Genomic DNA, 23,400 nt, shown 5'->3' with positions numbered 1-23,400 from the left:
GACAACAGATGTACGGTCTGCAAGCAGAAAACTACAAAACACTCACAGAAGAAACTTCTTACATCTAAATAACTTGAGAGATGTACCACATTCATGAATTGCAAAGTTCAATATTAAATCCAATTCTCCCTAATTGATATATATATTCAACACAATCTCAATCAAAATTTTACAGCATCTTACAAAGCTAAACACAGTGTTACCACACACTTCTGCTATCATGCTCCTAGGTATTTACCTAACTGATTTGAAAACTTATGTCCACACAAAAACTTGCACATGAATGTTTACAGTAGCTCTTTCATAATTACCAAAAGCCAAAAGCAACCAAGACGTGCTTTATTATTACACACTGCATGCTTATATCAAAATATCTCATGTACCCCATAAATATATATATCTACTAATGTACCACAAAAATTAAAAATTAATAAAAGTAGAATAGCAAACTATGGTATATCCATATAATGGACTATTATTCACTCTTAAAAACAAATGAAATATTAGGCAATGAAAAAATATAGACGAATTTTAAATGCATATTGCTAAGTTTAAAAAGCCAGTCTGAAAAGGCTAAATACTGCATGATTCTACTTATATAGCATTCTGCAAAAGGCAAAAACTATACAGATTCCAAATAAATCAGAAGTTGATTGAGGCTTGGGGAGAAGGCAGAGTTAAATAGGTGAAGCATAGAATATATTGTAAGGTGGTAGATTAGTTCTGTATGATACTGTATGGTGAATACATAACACTTTGTATTTGTTAAAACACAATTTTGCTGCAAAAAAGTGAATCTTAGTGTAGGGAAATATTTTAAAAATCATTTAGGAGATTGGAGGATTCTAAGGTGGAATACAAACTACTAGCTATATTACAAATGTATGTAATAACCTCATTGAAAGAGGGGAGGAAAGCTGTTGACCTAAGTTAACTTTAAAAAGTGAATGGTGATAGTAAGACTAAAGGTAGAAGGAAGTATACATTAGCACTATAGTTTATAAGTTGTTTCCCATGGAAATATGAGTTAATAATTCTAAAATCACTATAAACCTATACTGGCACTGAGCAATTAAATAGATGGCAGAAGTTGGGAGGCAGGGTTCTCACTGAATGAGAAGTTACAGACAAGAAAGGCAAGAAAGCTAAAATAATCCATGTCTAAATTAATTGGCATTGAAGACATCAATCTGAGCTCATGTTTAGCTGCCAACTTCACACTCTGGTCATCAATCTCCATCTGCCATCATGATAATGTGAGCACTTGTCAGCACTATGAGATGTTGCCCAATAATTTCCAGATATGGAAGACAGTGGATGGGCTGTATCTGGAGGCAAAAAGGAAGGTGGTCAGTAGAACAAAGGGTAACTCAGTTCATTGGTAGAAATGACAGTATAATGACAGTGGAGCAACATTTTTTAAAAAATTGAACAGAAAAGTACAACTTGCAAAATAAAGACATTTTTGTAAATTCAAAAGCAATGAATTCATAGCTACAATAACTATTAATGAAAGTCTGCCAGACAGAAGGAATAACAAAAATGTGGACTATACAAAGTCATGCAGAGCACAGGAAGTAAATTTATTTTCCTTATTTAAATATCCTTACAAGGCCAGGCGTGGTGGGTCACGCCTGTAATCCCAGCACTTCAGGAGACCGAAGCAGGCAAATCACTTGAGGTCAGGAATTCAAGACCAGCCTGGCCAACATGATGAAACTCATCTCTACTAAAAACATAAAACTTAGCCATGCCATGGTGGTGTATGCCTCTAGTCCCAGCTATTTGGGAGGCTGAAGCAGGAAAATCACTTGAATCCGGGAGGCGGAGGTTGCAGTGAGCCAAGATCATGCCACTGCACTCCAGCCTGGTCAACAGAGCAAGACTCCGTCTCAATAAATAAATAAATAAATAAATATCTCCTTACAAGATAATTATTTAACAAAAATAAAAATAAAATACGGGTATAAAATTAAAATGTATCTTGATAATAGCACAATGATCAGAAAGAGAAAAATAGTATTATACTATCATAAAGTAGCTAAAGTAGTATAAGCCATCACTGGAAGGTTAATTGATTTGTTAAAGGTGTATAGATACGCCTTACAGCAACCACTAAATACAGAACAGAGCCATAGCTAATAAGCCAACAAAAGAGATAAAATAGAAAATTTTAAATATTCAATTGATCCAAAAGAACACAGAAAAAAAGGAAAAGAGGAACAAAGGTCAAATGGAACAAACTAAAACAAACTCAAACCTAACTGTATCAAGAATCAAATAAAATGTAAGTGTTCTAAATATCCAAATTAAAAGTATAGATGTCAGATTGGAATAAAAAGCAAGAACCATGTATGATCTGGCTATAAAAAATGCACATTAAATACAAAGGCACAGTTAGTTTAAAAGTTATAGCATATAAAAAGATACACTATAATAACACTGATCAGAAGCTAGAGTAGGTCAATAAACTTTAGGTAATGTAGATTTTAGGGCAAAGAATATTACCAGGAATAAACAAGGTAATTTCATAATGATAAAGGGGTGAATTCATTAGGAGAAGATAATAATCTCAAACTTCGTGCATCTAAAAATGGAATTTCAAAATATAAGAAGACAAAACTGTGAAGAGAAATAGATAAATCCACAAATATATTACACTCAGAGATATTAATACCCCTTTCTCAATAACTGATACAACAAGTAGGTGAAAATCAATATGCATATAGAAGCTTTGAACCACACTTCTGACAATTTCAGGATAATCCACTTCCATTAATATTATGCTATGTTAATATAGTGGCAAATATAATGCTATGATAATAACGGTAATAATAGCAGCAATATACATGTTAATAGAATAGACTCCACATCCCATCATCATCCAAAGCTACAAATTTGTGAGATCTTAGAAAAGAAAGCAAAAGCAAAAGGATATATTTCTCTACTGCCCATGTCTTTTACATTGTTTTTTCCAAGAAATGAGTACAAACAGTGCTTCAATGTACAGATCACCTGGGGATCTTATTAAAACACAGATTCTGAAAAAGTGAAGTCTGGCATGAGGCCTAAGCATCTGTATTTCTAACAAGCTCCCCATATTGTTGGTGATGCTGACATTGCAAACCCATAGACTATGCTTGTAATAGCAAGGAACTAGAAGATGGGAGGAAAAAGAGTAAAGATGCCAGGGTCACTTTAGCTTTGCACACCTCTGGAGAGTCAATGACAGAAAATAAATAACACTTTTTGAATGATTCTAATGTGCTTAGTCATGGTACAAAGCATTTAATACTCATTCTTTCATTTAGTCTCCACAGTAAACCTGCTGGAATGAATACTATTATTGACTCCTCATTTTGCAGAGAAGAAACTGGAATTTTAGCGAGGGTCAGTGATTTGCACACAATACAGAGTTCTCTACCTGCCTTAGCAGAGCACAGGTGTTTGAAGCACTAAATGAACTCCATGGAAATTTTCTATTCCCAACATTTCCCCTAAAGTCACCTCAATTTTACATTTCCCTTTCTTTTCAGTCCTTCTTCCCTTCCCCACTGGAAAGACCTAATCATTTAACCACAAAACTGAGCAGAGAACTTTCGCAATTGAACTGGCAAGAATTATTTTAAATACATGGCATTAAACTTCTTTTGGCTGATTTTTTCCATTGTATTTTAAACAGATATTTAATATTCTGCCTTTAATAAAATAAAATTGGTACAAAATTCAAGGCAAGAGATCTGAAAACTTCAACTTTCACTGTAATGTCAAACGAGACCTACTGTTATTCATGTAGCTATTACAGTGATGATTAAATGAAAAACATGAATATACCACACACACTGATGATTTGGGAATGAAGCAATATTCTATATTATTCTAAAATATTCCATGATAAACATGTATTTTTTTAAAGTCAGGAAAACACAGGTTAAAATTTTTTAATTGAATAAGGCATTAATTATTAAGTAGCCCCTAAGCTCCCATGTCCTTAAATACTAGCACTAGGCATAGAGTTAAGGAAAGATTAACAGATATATATTTGTAAATATCTCCAGAAGCTACAGAATTCTAAGGGTAATTATCCTAACAATGGAAAAAATAAAGAAAATACATTTGGTGAAAAATCAAATATTCAAATTAAAGTTTCAGTGAAAAGATGCAACACAGAGGATGCCAAAGAGTCCCCACAGCCTTGTAGAATAGGTGGAGCTCAGGCATTTAAAAGGGTGCTGGAGCTTTATTTCTAAGCACTTTCATCATCTCTAAAAAAGAGGTGGTAATTGTGTTTCCCTGGTTATAAAAGAGGAAATAAATATAACCAAGCAGGTAAAGTTCTCCCAATTGTTTGATATCTTATGGATAATACCTGACTTTGTCTAGAATATTTAACTTTACAAAAACATACAGAGAAGCTGTCATAAAACATAATGTAGAATTATTTTTTCCTCTGAGGTCAAGGATTGAAAACCAGTGGCATAGCACTTAAAACACACCTCCTTTGCTGTCTTGAAGGTGGTAAAGTGTTACAGCAACAGAGATATTCAGGGACAAGTTGTTAGACTAAATATCATGGCACGTTAATACTAAAAAGGCAAATGAAATTTTCATTTCAATGTTAAACTTTTTTCCAGAAAAAGAAGAAATCTGTAAAGGGAGAAAAAATGTAAATGGTATTTTTTGGTGACAGAATGTGTTTCTTCAGCTTTGTGGCAAACTGCCCCTACCACCACCCCTCCAGCAAAAAAAATTGTTGGTGAAGAATGCAATCACAAATAGCTTTATAAAGAGATGAAAATATTGCCTCACTTCTAAGTGAGGCTGGATTTTCAGAATTTTTTTTTTGCAACTTTCATATGATGTCCGGTCTGGCAACACATGTGGCAAAAATGAAGGCTACATTTTTCCCTAGATAGAAGAGCACATCCAATGTTTCCAACATGATAGTTCAGAAGATTCAACAACTGTGAAAAGTGCTAATCTCAGACCATTTTAAGAGATTAAAGAGAAAAAAATGAAAAATCTGGAATAAAAATAAACAGCTATGAAACTCCACCTCTATAGTAGTTTCTTCAAAATCCTTATCATATTTCTTTCCTGGCAACTCCTCAAGAAACAGAAGTCACTGCAAAAATTATGTTGCCTCCTGACCTGTTAAGCCAAATAACACTTCTATCCAAATAATCCTTTTATGCTGTATCAGTTTTATGCTATATCAGTTCTAATATATTTTTAGCAAGTAATTTGGGGCAGGAACTCCTCTCAAAGCTGCTTCTTTACCCAATCTTTCTAGACTGCCAACCTTGCATTTTGAACAGTGCAGACTCAGCTATAGCACTGCAGGTCCATTAAGAGTCAATAGTAAAATGCCACCCTGAGCTGTCAGACACAAGAAAGGAAAAGGTCCACAAAGACCAAAAACTGGCAGTGACTTCATGTTCACTGTCTCACTGCCAAAAAGATCTGAATCAACTCTCAAAACAATCTTTAGTTGGTGGTTCTTGTTTAAAATTTTCCAGACATCTGACTGACAGCATTCACAAAAGCATCCACAAGTGTTGGAGAAACAAAAGCTAATAGTACACATGGACAAGCTGATAGTGCTCCAAAAGGCAGAGAGTTTTGCCATAAATCTATCCTTCCACATTAGTTCTGCTGTCACATTTGACATGCCTCCCCCACCAAGTGACTCATAATTTTACAATAAACATTTTTTAAATGTAAACAAAAAGCTAAGATGCCCAAGAACATTAACATAACAGCTTCCACCATAAGGTATTACAATCAGGGTTAAGTGACTAAAGAAACAAAAATATAGAGAATACTTTAAGAACTAACACTGTGGCCCGACATATTCAAAGCCACTGAAAAACTCACATCTCAAGATCAACATTTCAGAAGCAGAACTCTAAATATCCATAAGGAACATGATATTTATCAAGATTCACCTCTTCATTCAAGACAACAAAACCAAACCTAGTCAGGCATATAGTTATTCATAATGAAGCATTTTGAAGAGACAACCAGATTATAACATTTAACCGTGAAAGTTTTATTTCATAAACCCATTTATATAGAGACAGGCTCTGTATCTAAAAGTGCGGATTTTTTAAAATTTCCTTTGCCATTTGGGGGATGGAAAAGCATCCCTGATTTGTATATTAAAGCACAAGCATCTGTCCTACTGATGATATTCTAGGGAAGCACATTAGCATAAAATTTAACGATGTCAAATAAGTGGATGTGAAATAGGGACTGCGTAAAGACACTATTTCCAAGGCTGACAGAAACATCACTGTTTAGAAATGCAAATGAAACCATTATGTTCAATAATTATATGAAAATATGAACAGTTCAGCATGTTTTCCAGCCCTGATGGCGGTTAATGGGATGTACGCTTATGTAAATAACTACTATTAAAACTAATGCTGAAAAAAACTAATAAATTCATACTAAAGCAACTGATTTAGTATGCTTTTAAACCCCAGCAGTGCTCACTTATTAGAAAAGAGTGCATTATTATGTTTAGAACTCATTACTGCTACAAGTCACTGCAACTCCATCAATTACCATGCATTAATGAAAATGGGACACATACAAAAAAAATTATTGCCTCTCAGCAGTTTTCTTTGAAGACAAAATCTAGGGGCATTACCATCATGGGCCTTGTAGGGAACTTACCCACATGATAATATTTATTACTAAAACAGTACTTCCAACACTATCATCTCAGGGTATTTTGATCATGAGAAGGGCTAACCTTTATGTAAAATTATCAACATTTTACAAGATTGACCATTTTAACACCAATAAGAAAATTTTAATATTTGAATTGCATCTCTAAAAACTTTTACTAACATATATTTAGCACATGGTTTGTTTTTTCGGAGGGAGGCTAAGAAATGAAAGTATATAGTGGTAATCATAACAGTGTAGATGATAGATGATTTCATTCCAAGAAACTGTCTAATATAACAGAAATCCCATTGTATTCTACACTTAAATCTCAGTGAATTCTGTGTAACTAAAGGATTTAATTTTTAAGAACAAGCATTAAATTTCATTCTTGGCCACAAGCTGGATTTTCTTGCAATATATTAAATATTAATACAAGATATTAACAAGTTAAAAATTCTTGTTCTCTAAAATTAAAATTTAGCTGGCACCTTACAGCAAGAAAATGCTTACAGAGCAGGAATTCAAATATAGAAAATGTGCCTTTGCTCTTACTCTACTTCTGCCAACTTTCCCAATTTATTCTATTTCTTTAACATATGTAATTTAACTGATCCACTTCATTCTTTCCTAGCAGTCAGGAAAACAGAAAACATTTCAGCATCTTTTAAATGTGAAATATATTTGCTAAATCTCAAATGCAGTCCAGATACATATCATGAGTATATGTATATTTTTAAATTATAATTGCCACGTCAGTCCAATCATTTGCAGTTTTAGCTCACATGCTTATTCACCTCCTGAGAAGCTTTTATTGCAATTTAGATATACTATCACCAGGTGGCAGTAGAGTGTCAGATTATGCAGATTCAGCACTAACGGGCAAGTTTTCTCTTGAGTCAGATCTTTTCTGATCAAGCAACTCTGATTTAATAATTCATTCACGTAACATGTATTTATTTACTGACTACATACTGAGCATAAGGTAGTGTATTAGAATCTCAGTATACAATAGTGTACAAGACAGAAATTATGCCTTATGAAGGAAACAGACAATAAACATATACTAAAAGTCAAGTGCTATAAATAATCAGTGTCCATTCATGATTAGTAAAAGCAAAAAACAAGAACAAAAATTCTTGTCAAACTAAGAGTAAAAGAGAAATTATTCAATGTGATATAAAAGGCATCTACCAAAACCCAAAAACCCACAGGTGACATCAAACTTAAAGATGAAATATGTATTTCTTCCTGAGATACAGAACAAGATGAAGATGTTCTCTTCTCATCACTTCCAGTTAATACCTAATTGGAGGTGTTGCAAGAAGGCAAGAAAAACAAATAAAGGGCATAAAGATTTAAAAGAACTAAAATTCTTTTCATTTGCAGATGACACGACTGCAAATAAAATCCTAAGAAATGTGTAAAGCAACTATTAGAATTAATAAGTGAGAATTTAGCAAGGTCAAAAGATATAAAATCAACATACAAAACTTAATTGTGTTTTTAAGTTCAACAATGGAAAAACAAAATTAAAATCAAAGTTAGAACAAACTTTCCAAAATTAACAGACTCTGTTCTGCTGACTAGAATTGCAAATCATGGTGAAGCTTGAAATGCCAAGACTTTAAAAAAGTGTGGCTCCCTATAATCTGTGGAGTCACTATACCAGCCTAAAATTGCTGGCAGCAGATGAGTTTTATATGAATAAGAAATAAACATATATCTTTTTTTGAATACTGTCACTTTGGCCTTTCCTGTTATCTGTGCAAGGAAGATTGATCCTGATATAGTTTCATAAAACATTCTCAAGTTGGTTCCATCTAATCAGAGCCTTCTCAGCTTGATTTCTGCATTATTTTCCTTGAGATCTCTTCTATGCCTTGTCAGAACACATGATGCTAAGACTCTTTAGCAATTCCTAGCTGACTTATTTTTAGCAACAAACATCCTTACAACTGCTTCAGAAAATTAAAAGGGATGCTCCTCAAATAATCAAAAAAACTTTTTGCTTCAAAAAGCATATTATCTTTTCAAAAACCAGAAAGCTAGTTACTTTTCAGGCAACAGAAATCTGAATGAGGACTCTAAAGGCAAAACAACAAAAATCTTCAAATAGAAGATAACATCTGAAATAAAAGATAACATTTGAAAGATATATATCAAATATGTCTTCACATCCACTTTTTATGCTGTAAATTTTTTCAGGCCAAGAAAATATTTTATCATCTTTATATTTTCATAGAACTTCATAATTCTAAAACAGTTACATATTTTGGATCATTTGATAAACCTGTGTGATAAATAGTTCAGTTTCCAAAATACTATCGGCTTCTTATTTCATTGAGATAAGTCATATTTGAGACATCAATTTGTAATTAACTAAAGATTTACCAATAGGGCTTTCCATATAATTTTTTTAAATTTAATAAGTGGGGGAAAAAGCTGCCTTAGCAATACATCAAATTACTTCTCTGCCATGCCAAGCTACTATATAACGTTATACAAAGAATATACTTCTAAATGTTGTGACATCTCTAAATGATTAAGCTCACTATCATATTAAAGCCTCCTCTCACCCCATTTTCCTCTATACTGCTGAACTAGTCCTTGTGCTTTTAGCCTGTCTCACTGATGCCTTGGGAATATTATAGTAAGACAGAGGTGGCTACTTGGAAACTTTTCTCTGAACTCACTAATAACTATTCTCTTGTGTCACCATATCATAGGCTGTCCTTATTGTCAACTTTTCTCCCATGCAAATTTCTCACTAGGGCAATTACTATATCTAACCTCCATTTCTGTTGGTTTTATCTCTCTCTCTCATCTTCTTTTCTCCTTTGCCTCTTGACACTTTTCCTGTGTTTATCAGTTTTTGTGTGAAACAAAGTCTCATAGATACAACCAAAAAAATAAACACACACATTATAACAACTATTTGAAAAACTGACCGGTTTAACTGAAACCCAGCATTATCTTTAGATGCCTGGATTTTCCAGGCCACATTTATTTACAAATTCAAAAACTGCTTGGGGATGTTCTGATGGAAGAATTCTTTCTCCATTTGGCTCTGCTCTTCATAAGCCTGAGGGTTCAAGAAAATAAGATGCTCAATAGCCTGGGATTCTCTATTAAGAAAAGATAATAAAACTGGGGGAAGATGATAATCCTTACCATCTTCCATAGGAAGATACAATTCAGATATTCTGTTGACTTCTAATTATTTCATGAGCATAATTATATTCACTACTTCTGAAAAATTAGTTTTGAAATGCAAAATCTTGAGTACAATTTTTTTTAATGTTACTGCATAAGTCTCTAACTTAAGTGAGAGTATTACCATCTAAATCATTTATTCATAAGTTAAGGCCATCCTAAGGTTAAGAATACTAAGACAAATTTGCTACTGATTAATAATAAAGTCACTCACTATATTCTTCAAATGTAAAGCAATTACAAGCTGTGGTATGGCAAACAGATGTAGCTGAAAAGAGTACATCAGATAGCCCTTTAAGGAAAATCAGTAATGTAAAAGGCTAAACAATAATCCTAAATAATACCCTGAATGATAATTATGAGATTGATTTATTTAAAGTCTATTTCTTCATACAAGAACTGTTGAAACTTTCCAAAGTAATTTTAAATGATGCTATACAGGTTTAGTACCATTTATCCAGAACAGAACCATCACTGAAAAAAAGATAATTAAACAAAGATGCAGCAAATAATTGTTTTTTGAATTTCAGTTTGCTGAGCTTATTTACATGTGGGTATCAAAAAGAAATGAAATCCTTAGCCACTAGAGCCAGGTGAGAAGCCCCAATCCACATTTATCTGAACTGCAGTGTCACTCACTATAAAGCAACATAGAAGTTGCTCTCTGAGGATGTTAAGGTTCCACGTCTGGAGCCTTCAGTAAATCGAAGACATCAAAACCAAAGCAAAATCAAGCTTGGAAAGTTAAGCTATTTTTTTAATTATAAAATGAGTACATCATATATATTAAAAGGGTCTCAGCTAGTAAGGCAACAAGATTGCCAAAAATCAAATCTCATCAAAAAATAATACAAAATGATATTTAAAAATTATTGTTCAAAAATGTATTAACACCCAACCAAGAAAATAAAGCTAAAATGATCAGAGAACGATATCTGAAAATACACTAATATTAGAAACACTACCCTCCACAAATACACTGAAAAGCCTTCTAAGCTGATAATTAGAATAAAAATTACCAAAGAACTAAGTACATATTAAGTACTGCCTTAGTCTGCTCAGACTGCCATAACAAAATACCACAGACTGAGAGGCTTAAACAACAGATATTTATTTTCTCACAGTTCTGGAGGCTGGAAGTCCAAAATAAGGTCTGATCGGGTTTGGTTTCTGGTGAGGGCTCTCTTGGCTTTCAGGCTTCTACCTTCTTGCTGTGGCCTCACACAGGACAACGTGGGGGTGTGGTGTGTGACAGAGAGATCTCTCTGCTCTTCTTCTAGGACAACAGTCATTGGATTAGGGCTCTACTATTATGACCTCATTTAACCTTAATTGCCTCCTAAAAACCCTATCTTCAGCTACATTCTCACTGGGGGTTAGAGCTTCAACATATGAATTTTGAAGGGACACAATTCAGTCCATCGCAAATACTTAAGTAACAAATAAATACATAAGCAAACGAACCTTGCTAAGCCCAGAATAGCAGGCAAAGGGGCTGAAAAGCACCATCTCTTCTCACACTACTCCAAAAAATACATGTTTAGCAGTTAGATAAACTTATTAGAATTTTTAAAAAATATTTGTCTCATTCTTACAGAAGAAAAACTGAAAATCAGAAAAGGTGCTAGAAGATATGAAGCAGATCTTTAAAATCTCTTCCAGCCTTAAAACAAATCCCAAAACATCCCTTCACATAGACGCCCTTTGGCACAACAGTATCTCCTTTTCCTCGTGGCCTTCACTTTCTCACCCCTACTCTAGCCTAAAGCCTTTGCAAAGCAGCTTATTCTTCTAAAATGTCATTGAAATGTTCCTGCATTCAATGACTTACCAAAGTCACAAAAGTATAAAGTAGCTGATCCAAGATCTCTTATAAGTTTTCTTACTAAAAATCCAGGACTGTTTCAAGTACACAACAGTGCCCAAAGAACCATAAGAAGATACGCAAGTTAGGGCAGCTGGTACAGGTATGAATGCTAGGAGTCAAATACTATTTTTAAAAATGTACTGGGGAAGATGACTTTAAAAATTTTTGAAGAAGGAAATTAGTAAAACAAGCAATGACAAAGAAACAGAAATTAGATGTAATAAGCAGGAAAACCCAATGAGTCTTTCTTAGCTGGTATGTGGGGGCCATAAAAATGAAGGTCACACATGTTACTTGACACTAGTAATGGAGGGCTTGAACGTCAAAATCAAGAATATGCATTTGGTCCTTTAGGCCATGAGAAGCTGTGGAATGGTATGAAAAAGCCAAGTGATGTAATAAAAACAGAACTTAAAGCCAGACACAGTGGCTCACGTCTGTAATCCCAGTATTTTAGGATGCCTAGGTGAGAGGATCGCTTGAGCCCAGAAGTTCGAGACCAGCCTGAGCAACATAGGGAGACCCCGTCTCTACAAAAATACAAAAATTAGCCAGGTGTGGTGATGCATGCCTCTGGTCCTAGCTACTTGAGAGGGCTGAGGTGGGAGGACTGCTTGGGCCTGGGAGTTAAAGGCTGCAGTGAGCCATGACTGCACCACTGCACTCCAACTAGATGACCTGGTAAGACCCTGTCTCAAAAAAAAAAGAAAAGTAGTCCTTAAGAAAAATTAATCTGGCAACAGTAATGGAATGAACTCTTTCAAACGACAGTTGGAAACAATGGAGGCAGGCACACAAGGAATGAAGTCAGGTAGCAGTGAAAATAGCAAGGAATAAGGTTTCAAGGGAAAATGAGTAAGACCTGGTGACTGAATGGAGATGTCAAAATACAAGAAAATTGCTTAAACATTCTACATATCTGGATTTTCTGGTAACTTAAGGTATATGCTTTTGAATACCAAAAAATTTTTTAACCATCTTTGGATAAAAAGCACCATAAAATATATTACACATTTTTATAAAATTGTGCTTTAAAAAGTAAGGCTTATTGATATTTGTATCGTTCACTGCTACAGAGAAAATTTGGTATAGTGAAAAAAGCAGAACACTTGGTGTCAAGAAATTTCAGTCTTAGCTCTGCAATGGGCTGTTTCATTACCTTTCCAGACCTGTAAAATGATAGAAGAGTATCTGCCTCACCTAAGTTAACCAGGCTATTATGAAGATTAAAAATGCGTAAGTGAAAGTGCTCTGTAAATAGAAAAGCAATATAAAAATGCAAGATGTCTTAGTAATAAAAGCACTAATACTTCTAATAGGATAAAAACAATTTAACACTGTCTTGCCTCTGAATACCATGTTGTATTTAATATATGACGTCCTTGAGATATATCTGAGTGGGCAGAGTTCTAGGCTGCTGCGTATTTTTAGTTCTTATGTGTTTTTTAATAGTTTTTCTATCAACTCCTCTGTCAACTTCTATAGTCTCATAGCAGCTCCATTCTCTACTTCTAATTTTCTGATTTAATCTGCAATGAGCTTTAAAACTAGACACCAAATAATAAGTTTATTATTATCCATATGACAGCTTTAGAAACTCTCATATAAGAAAAGTTCTATTGGGTGTGGCGGCTCATGTCTGTAATCTTAGCACTTTGGGAGGCCAAGACGGGAGGATCACTTGAGCCCAGAGGTTTGAACCCAGCCTAGGCAACATAATGAGACCCTTGTCTCACATACACACACACACACACAAACACACACACACAAATAGTCAGGTGGGGTGGAGCACACCTGTGGTTCCAGTGACTACGGTGGCTGAGATGGGAGGACTACTTAAGCCCAGGAGATCCAGGCTGCAGTGAGTCCTGATTATGCCACTCCAGCCTAGGCAACACAGCAAGATTCTATCTCAAATAAATAAATAAATAAATAAGAAAGAAAGAGAGAGAGAAAAAGAGAGAGAAAGTAAGTTCATACATACGGGACTGGAGTGGGTGAGGAGTGCCTCATTTTATTCTTATTTCCTGGATGAATTCCAAAAAAGTAAAGTGTAAATATAACTCATTATTAAAGAGTAACTTAACCCCTAGAGACTCTTATTGGGATGAATTTTAGTATATGGTTACCTTTATATAATTTCAAAAAATAATTTTGACTTTTATTTTAGATTCAGGGGTACATGTGCAGGTTTGTTACATGGGTATATTCATGATGCTGAAGTTTGGGGTATGGTCACCTAGGTAAGTAATAGTCACCCAATAGTGAGCATATAATTTCTTTACTTTCTAAAAACTTTTGTCACAATTTCTCCCTGTGGTTAGCATTAATAACTAAATATTTTTAAGAGAACAAAAATAATCTTTAAGAATAGTTTAGACAACAATAAAATAAGTAACAATCAGTTCTTTCTTTAAGTATGCCTATCTCTCTGTAATACAAATGGAAAGAATCATTCAAACTGTTAGACTGATATAAAATGTCATTCCAGGACAATTTATAATAACAATGCTCCAAAATCTGCTATATTTGTACAGCAACATAGAGTAAATAAAATGGCCTCAAGAAATACAACTTCTGTAGTATTCGTGATGATTATCAGATCAGTAAAACAGCATTTTCTAGGGCTTGTTAAATGGAACGAAGTGGCCCTATCCAAGTACATAATATATTCTTTCACTAAATAATTCAATTTGTAAACAAAAAAAACAAAAACCCAATACTTATTCAAAACAAAAAGGCCAAGATTCATCAAAGTTGATAAGGTGTTTATATTAGTACACCACACTGCCAAACACCAAAATACCCTTTCTTCTTCCATATCCCTTCTCTTCTATTTACAGTCTTCTTCATTTAAGAACTTTAGGTTTTTTACTTTCCCAAAACTATTTCAAAGACTAGAACATCTGCCTTCTCTTCTAAAGGGCCAGAAAGATACATTAAAAAGGAGAGACCTTTTCTCTTGAAACTTACATTCTTTTTTTGTGAAAATTTTTTCTACCTCTCCTGACATACCACTCCACTGAGATCTATGACACAGCTTCCTGCAGTATGGTTCCTATCCTTGTTAAAAGTCTAACAGATGATGGTGACAAATCATGGTAGTCTGGCTCCTATGCAGGGATGAGATATATAGTTAAATACAAAGCTTTGGATAGCTCCAGCGTATTACTGTTATTTGCAACGAATGATTTCTTTCACATAATCATATAAAAATCTTGTGAATTTTCTCTTACCTATTTTCAGCACAGACATTATGGGATCTTTGGCTCATTCTTAATACAGTCCTCAGAAAGATTAAGGCTAGTTCCTTTAATGTAAACTAATATTTACTAATGTAATATTACTAATGTAAATGAATATTTGATCCAGCAATCCCACTACTGGGTATCCACCCAAAGGAAAACAAGCCATTATATGAAAAGGACACATGCACATGGATGTTTATAGCAGCACAGTTCGCAATAGCAAAAATATGGGCCCAAGCTAAGTGGCCACCAACCAATGAGTGGATAAAGAAAATATGGTATACACACAATGGAATACTACTAAGCCAGAAAACAGAATGGAATAATGACCTTTGCTGCCACTTGGATGGAGCTGGAGGCCATTATTCTTAATGAAGTAACTCTGGAATGGAAAACCAAACATCGTTATGTTCTCATTCATAAGTGAGAGCTAAGTTATGAGGCTGCAAAGGCATAAGAATGATATAATGGACTTTGGGGACCCAGCAGAGGGGGGAAGAGTGAAAGCGGGTGAGGGATAAAAGACTACATACTGGGTACAATGTACACTGCTCCAGTGACAGGTGTACCAAAATCTCAGAAATCAGTTATTAAAATAACTTGTCCATGTAACCAAAAGCCACTTGTACCTCAAAAACTAGTGAAATAAAATAATTAAAACAATTTTTAAAATTATATGTATTTCTTGAATATAGAGTGGTATTTAAATATATGTACATAATTCATATTTTCACTTTTTGGACTTCTGATTCACTTAGGGTTTATTCTGGTGTGTGGTATGAGGCATGGGCTCCAATTGTATCTCTTTCCAAATGACTCTCCAGTTGTCACAATACTATTTATTACAAAGTCCATCCTGTTGTCACAGTTGTGAAATGCTATCTCAATTATATTCTTAATTTTCGTATGTAATTGGATTTACCTTTAAACTTTCTATTCTGCTTTAGTAGGCTGGTTGTTTATTCATCTACCATGTTTTGATAGAGACCTAATCACTTCCCTCTTGGCTCTTCTTTATGAGGCTGATTAGTTAATTTTGCATATTTCTCTACATGAATTTCATAGCCAACTTGTCTAGCTCCAAAAAAATCTCATTCATATATATCTTTTTGGAGAATTACATTACACATATATGAACTAGGAGAATATCTGATATCATTTTTTGTTGAGTCATCCACATGAACAAGGGCTGTCTTTCCATTCGTTCAACTCTGCTTTTGTCTCTCAGGAGTCTTTGAAATGTTCCTCATAAAGGTTTTGTACATTACTGTTAGGTTTACTTTATTTTTGAGATGGAGCCTCACTTTGTCACCTATGCTGGAATGCAGTGGCACAATCTCGGCTCTCTGCAACCTCTGCCTCCCAGGTTCAAGCGATTCTCATGCCTCAGCCTCCCGAGTAGTTGGGAACACAGGCACACACCACCTTGCCCGGCTAATTTTTGTATTTTTAGTAGAGACGGGGTTTCACCATGTTGGCCAGGCTGGTCTCGAACTCCTAACCTCAGGTGATCCGCCTGCCTTGGCCTCCCAAAGTGCTGGGATTATAAGCGTGAGCCATGACGCGCAGACATATTTTTTTTGTTGACATTTTAAACTTCTTTTTCTGCCATTTTATCTTCTGACTGGTTATTACTTTTACATAGATAATATCATTGATTTGGATATGCCAAGTTAAGTTTCATACCATATGCAAATAAAGGTGATTTTGCTTTTTTTAAAAAAAAAAAAAGAAGAAGAAAGAAAAAAAAGCTAGTTCCTTTAAAATTCTTTCTTTGAAGAGCAAAGTTTCTAAAATGACCACCCATGTAATGGGCTCAAGGATGTGAGCTACAAGCACCTTTCTAAACCCCTTCAATTTACTAAGCCCTAGTCAGAGAGATAATAGACCAGAATGTGGAAAACAAACAAACAAACAAAAAAACCACAACTCTGTCAGTTTGATTTCTGGGAGAGGAAACTAAAACTTGGTTTCCTCCCAATGAGCACTCAACAGGTGCAAGTGGTACAGAGAGGTTTTTCCTTCCAGAGAGATCAGAAGATAAAGCAGAGGAAAGATCAATTTCATTCTTCTACTGGGCTACTAAGCAGCCCAACCCTTGCATAATCTAATGAAAATCAACAAAATCCCAGTGAAGAAAGGCACAGAAATGAGAAACCTGGGTTAGTCATCTCATCCCTCATCCATATTAATAATAGTAAAAATGAGAATTGCAATTTTTTATTCAGTGGCTACTTAGACTAGGTCCTTTACACATATAATGTAAAGAATCTATCAAATTCCAATAGGCCTGCAAAGAAGGCATTTTAGTTATCTACATATTATAAACAAAAGACTCAGAGAAGTTCAGTAACTTTCCCAAGGGATCAGATAGCTAGTCAGTGCTAAAACGGGATTATGACTCTAAATCCCACTGTGCTTTGCTGTCACTTCCCTTTGCTATGCCAGTTAAAACAGTGAAGTCAGCAAACATTAGACTTTAGTACTTTTCTAATATAAGCTTTTTACCACCGCTCACCATTGATCTGAGTCATATGTTCTAGAAATACAATTAGCTTAAATATTAATCAAATTTTATAATGGCTACATCCTCTGTGTCTTACACTATTACATGCCAACATGTTTCAGAATTATTGTTATTGTACATATTTCTCTTTAAGTTTCAGATTTATCTTTCTTTTCATACTCATCCAGCCAAGCAAAAACCTACTAAGTTCATCAGACTGCTTGGCTTTGTAAATGGCACATTCATTTACATGGTTAAGTTCTCCAGAAATAAACTTTCTTTGCTTAAAGACTGAATGTTACTAAGACTTTTTATGTTTTAATAATAAATTCACAATTTTCTACAAGAAGAAACCCTTCAACAGGCTGATCCTGATGCAAACACATAAAATATCTTTTCCTTTTTACTAAGGCACTAGTCTGTGTTTGTACAGCTGATCAATAAATCAAGTTACTCAAATTTTTAAAACAAAAACCCCATAAATGTTGGTATAATACATCTTTAAAATGCCAAAAATCAGAATTAATGGATATAGTTTCTCACACAGAAACAGATTTTAAAATGATCTGAAATTATCTGATTTCATGTATATGTAAGAGTCTGAATCATTCATGTATGATAGGTAAATGTATCTGTAGTTAAAATTATATTATTTTAAATTATAACCTTGTTTTATGTTTCTAAGTTTTATAGAGCTTTATGTACTGTAAAATCATCTATATTAACCTTTGACAGGTTTATTCTGGTAAAGAAGATTTGCACCTGAGCAATCTACTTGGAATAAAAACCATAAATGTCATTTAAAAAAATCATGTCCTTTCTTCCATGATAATAAAGTTTTATAAATACTACCTATATTTTGGTGATTAAAAAAAACTTAAACCAGTTTTACCAACTAAAATATTTTAATTTTTGACAATGATATAACATTTGCTCCAATCCTTATTCACAATAATAAAGAAATGCTTAGGCCAAATTCCTTTTTATTATATGTAATATAAGTCTGACTATGCCACATGACTAAAAGTCTTTGACTTTACTCACATATCTTTTCCTTTCCTTTCTTAGCTTATAAGATAAATCATGAACCAGCAAACCTTTACTGAAGAGTCAAATAATAAATATTTTAGGTTAGGAAAGGCATAGGGTATTTGCTGCAATTACTCTGCAGTTGGTGCACAAAAGCAGCCATGGACAATACATAAAGGAATGGGTATGGCTGGAATTAGCTGGCACACTACTGTATGTGGCCCACAGTAGTAGTGTGCTCCCCCCTGAGTTAAATCATGAGGAAAACATGAAAAATAGTGTCACTGCAATCACCTAGGTATCATAATATTTAGCCTGACAAAAGAAACCATTCACAGCCATGCTAAGTATAGACTGGTTTAGCACTGAATAGAATTAATCTTGACCCAGAGAGTGCTAAATATAACAGTCTACTTGAGTTAGATTCTACTTTTCCAGATAACCACAAAATTTTCTTAAGTATTTTACCAAACAAGGGCCCACTCTAATTGTGCCCAGGTTTTCTAAACTGTCTACTACCAATCTCTCTCACCTTTCCCCAACTCATCCCAATTCCACTGTATGCTATAGATTTTTTTGTCCCAGGAAGGTTAAAGCATCACCACCTCCTCTCCATACAAAGAGTGAATTGTATTTCCCTTACCTCTGCTACCGGAGTTGGGGGCTGAATTCATTTCCAGTCTTCTTCTCCAGTGCTGCCTTCTACTACATAACTTGGACAAGCTAAATGCTCACTTTCTTAGCCTCCTTTGCAGCCTACCATGGCCACATCATAAAATTCAGGACTTTTATAAATATCATATAAAAGACCACTGGGTGGGGAGTAGGGAGTGCTCTCATAAAGTTTTTATGTTTTTAAAAAGAGGGAGACGGAGTCATAATTACCAGGACCTCTTCCCCTTTTCTGCCTGCCTTAATGGAAATGTAATGCCTAGAATTGGAGCAACCATTAAAAAAACCTGAGAGAATTGTAAAGCTGCCAGCACTGAAAACGTTAAACCACTGAATCTCCATAATCTCCAGAGTACTTGTTATGTGAGAAATAAAGGAGCCTGTAAATTGAATTTTTGTTGCAAATGAAAGCATTCCTAACCTACCATTTCTAAAAAATGCTAGGACCTGGAGTACTACTCCTCAAGTAGAAGAGTAAATAAAACTGGCTGAGCACTTTGTTATGAATTCTGACTAAACAGCATTCCTTTAAATCTAGAGAAAAAAGTAGCAGGAAGAAAAACACAGAAGACTATCTTGAGGGTCAACAACCAAGGGCAATGAAGTCAAAGTGGGCCAAAAAAAAAAAAAAAAGAGAGAGAAAGTTGGAGATGATTATCCAAATGCTAGAGATGTAGAAAAAATTAATAATTGAAAAAGCACTCATCTAGACTTGTGAGGCCAACAAGCCTTATTCATGTTATACTCAGCAAATCAATTCTGAGAATTCTGATTGTATTAATTTCCTATCATGAACTCCCACTGCTTGGAAAATAAAAGTTCAGGACTCTGTTTTTATAGCTACAGTCTTGTATTTTTCAAGCTAATTATTATAATTTATCTTTATGCTTCCATTTCTCTGGTATTCACAAAGGCATAGTTACTGTCAATACAACACCATTTTCGACATTTGCAGAATCTTTGAAACAATTATTAACAATCAAGTTAATGATGATACTGCCAATAAAAACAATGGTGGTTTCACACATTCACACACTAGTTTAGCTGGCAGATCCATCACTCCAACTTTAGGGACTTCTCTTCTACATCCATATTGCTGCATACAATACCCAAAGATAAGTAATTCTACCTATTCAAAAGAAACTTCAGAAATAGCTTATTTTAACACACCCCTAAAATATGTTTTTACTTTATCTTCTTACAAATAATGCTATAGACACACACACACACACATACACACACACACACACACACGCACACCCCTCTAGGTCTAAATCCAATAGTTTTCTGCTCCATAAGAAGGATTTGGCAGCATTATGCTGCCGTGTAAACACTTAACAATTACAACATCTATACAGTAAAAACAATTTTTTTTTAATTTTTATGATTTCAGAGCAGAATTCCTAGGACTGTCAAAGCTTTAACTAGAAAGAATACCAAATACAAGGAGGTTCCAGCTCAATTACAGCAGTGCAACAGAATTTAATAAAGTTCCAACACTACACTTCAATGCCCAAATTTCTTCTTGTCCTTTTTAGTTGACAAGTATGTGCTTAGCAGCCTAACGGCAGCAGCGGAACAGCTGGATGGCCTTATCAGGCACAAAGGAAGCTATAGCACATATTGTTAAGTGTCGTTCTGATTGCCTAGAAATGGCAGCACATGCAGATTTACTCCCTGTTACAAATTAGAACAATTATTTCTCTGGAGTTTACATTGTCTTCATGAAATAGTCAAACTTCTGGCCAGGCACGGTGGCTCACACCTGTAATCCTAGCACTTTGGGAGGCCGAGGCAGGCAGATCACCTGAGGTCAGGAGTTCAAGACCAGCCTGGCCAACAAGGTGAAACCCCGTCTCTACTAAAAATACGAAAATTAGCTGGGCCTGGTGGTGGGTGCCTGTAATCCCAGCTACTCGGGAGGCTGAGGTAGGAGAATCGCTTGAACCCGGGAGGTGGAGGTTGCGGTGAACAGAAATTGCACCATTGCACTGCAGCCTAGGCGACAAGAGCGAGATTTCGTCTCAAAAAAAATAAGAAATAGTCAAACTTCTTGAACGTTAAAAAAGAAACTTTCAAAAGGATATCTTCCCTTTCTTTGATGATCAGTTCATTCTGTTCTTCCAACTGCCTGATCTTCTTCTCAAATGACTCCTGCTCAGCTTTCAGTCTTTCCTCTGTCACTTCCTTTTCCTCACTTACTCTGAAAGAAATTAAAAAAAAAAACCTTTAACATCTATCAGAATAAAATTAAATATGTGCCTACAGCTGCAGTTTACAAAACCAGACTTCTTCCAAAGGTATGCCGAATTCTTCAGGAACACTCTGTTCTGTTTTGTTGTTGCTTTTTAAAAAACTTAATCTCTCATAAGGCAATCTTTTTCACCTCTGTAATAAAAGATCCATGCAATTTTTACATTAAAAATGTTTTCAATCATCAGAGATATCTTAAATATGTAAAGTCCTACAAAGGATGCAGGTGCCAAATTATAATCCAGGACAGAAATATATTCCGATTTTTAAAACATGGGTTTCATTTTTTTGCTACCAAAACAGGTACAATCAATTGATTTTGATTTACATTTTGTATAAGTTTATTTAAATCCTATTAATAAAATAAACAAAATATGTACTTTAAATATTTTACTAAATATACATAGGCAATTTTACTTTTTCCTGGTACCAATACCCAGCATTCTTTAGTAGCAATATAAATAGTATGATTAAATAAAAAGATGACAGTAACATAAAGGAAGGTTTGCAGTACATGTATTCTTAGTCCAAAAAAAAAATTATAAAGTTAAAAACATGGACCAAGAAAATGTTTAACTCTGAAAAGGATTCCAACTTAATCATACCAAAAAGGGATGACTTCTGACATGAGCACAGAGAGAAAAAACAAAAATTTAAAAACAAACAAACATGAACAACACCAACACTTTATTTACAATTCACTGAAGTATATATTGGGACAATCCTATTTTCATTCTACTCTGTGTGCAGAGACATTAACCCCAAATTTCTCTGTTACTGGTACTTATTTCTCCAAAGCTCATAGAATGCACTTATCCTATAAGATAACAGGAATAGGTGTAAGTGAAACCCACAGGGAATCTAAACCTTTTCTTTGAGCTACTAAATTTACTTCTGCTCAGAACGCTACTCAACTAGAGCAATTTCTGCATAACATGAATCCCATAGGTTTTCCTCTTGCCTGCCCTCTGGTAGAGATATTGAAATCAACAGGATAACTGAAAATTAGAATCATGAATGTTCAAGAGTTGATTGTATCTTATCTTTGAAATAATTTGTGTCAAAGCATATAGCACGTAGTAGTGCTCAATAAATAGGGTGATTTCTTCTCGCTTATCATAGCATTCAAGTCATTTTCCCTGGCCTATATATTATTTATGTTTAGCATACCACTAGGCCCATGAATGGGACCCAGGCCCTTCTTTCAAAGAGGGTAATCTCAAAGACTGATATATTTACAAAGAATTCAGACAACTAAACAAATACATACACATGAAGAGAATTTATACTCTGTTATCAGGTTATCCTGCTTCCTTTGTTCCTATCTCTTTACAATGCCTTCCCTTTTCCTGTTATTACTCTCAAGCCCACTTGCAATAACATCTTTCAAAGTAACTTTGACAAACTCTGCTTATCTCTCTGGGCATTATTAATCTTACTAAGAAAGAAAAAAGGATAGACTAGACAATTTTAAAAATTATTTCCCACTGAAGTTCCAGAATTTCTTTCACTATATCATAAATATTTGACACTGTATATATATATATATATATATATACTTTATAAATATGGAAAGCATTTGTAAAGAAGAAGAAAGTTACCAAACATTTGGTCACGGAACAAGACATACCATACTATGATTTAGGCAAAAGCTATACCAATAGGATGACAGAGTAATAAGTAGATTACAGAAATATTAAAAAGTATAAAGACCTGAAATTTGGCATGAGACTACAGAAATGCAAAACAAAGTGATGAATCTGTAGGATGATGCATAAAACAAAGAAATGAGTGATGTTGTATATAGGTTGAGTAGCCCTTATCTAAACTGCTTGGGACCAAAAGTGTTTCAGATTTCAAACAGTTTCCAATTTGGGAATATCGACATTACCCTATGGGTATGATGCAGGACTTTTCTTTACATTTTAAACAGT

General features: G+C 34.4%; 1 protein-coding gene across 10 annotated transcripts in view; it reads right to left on the bottom strand.

The window, feature by feature from the left end:
• Window positions 1-23,400, bottom strand: part of KIAA1328 (KIAA1328 ortholog) — a 393,691-nt gene that overhangs the window by 314,221 nt on the left and 56,070 nt on the right. For all 10 annotated transcript variants that reach the window (XM_055102334.2, XM_008955657.4, XM_034943484.2 and 7 more), the window contains one exon: window positions 21,301-21,416. In XM_055102334.2, coding sequence (XP_054958309.1) covers window positions 21,301-21,416 — 116 coding nt within the window. The remainder of the gene's footprint in view (window positions 1-21,300; window positions 21,417-23,400) is intronic.

This window comes from Pan paniscus, chromosome 17, assembly GCF_029289425.2.
Source record: "Pan paniscus chromosome 17, NHGRI_mPanPan1-v2.0_pri, whole genome shotgun sequence".
Classification (NCBI taxonomy): domain Eukaryota; kingdom Metazoa; phylum Chordata; class Mammalia; order Primates; family Hominidae; genus Pan; species Pan paniscus.
This window is presented reverse-complemented; position numbering and strand designations above follow the sequence as displayed.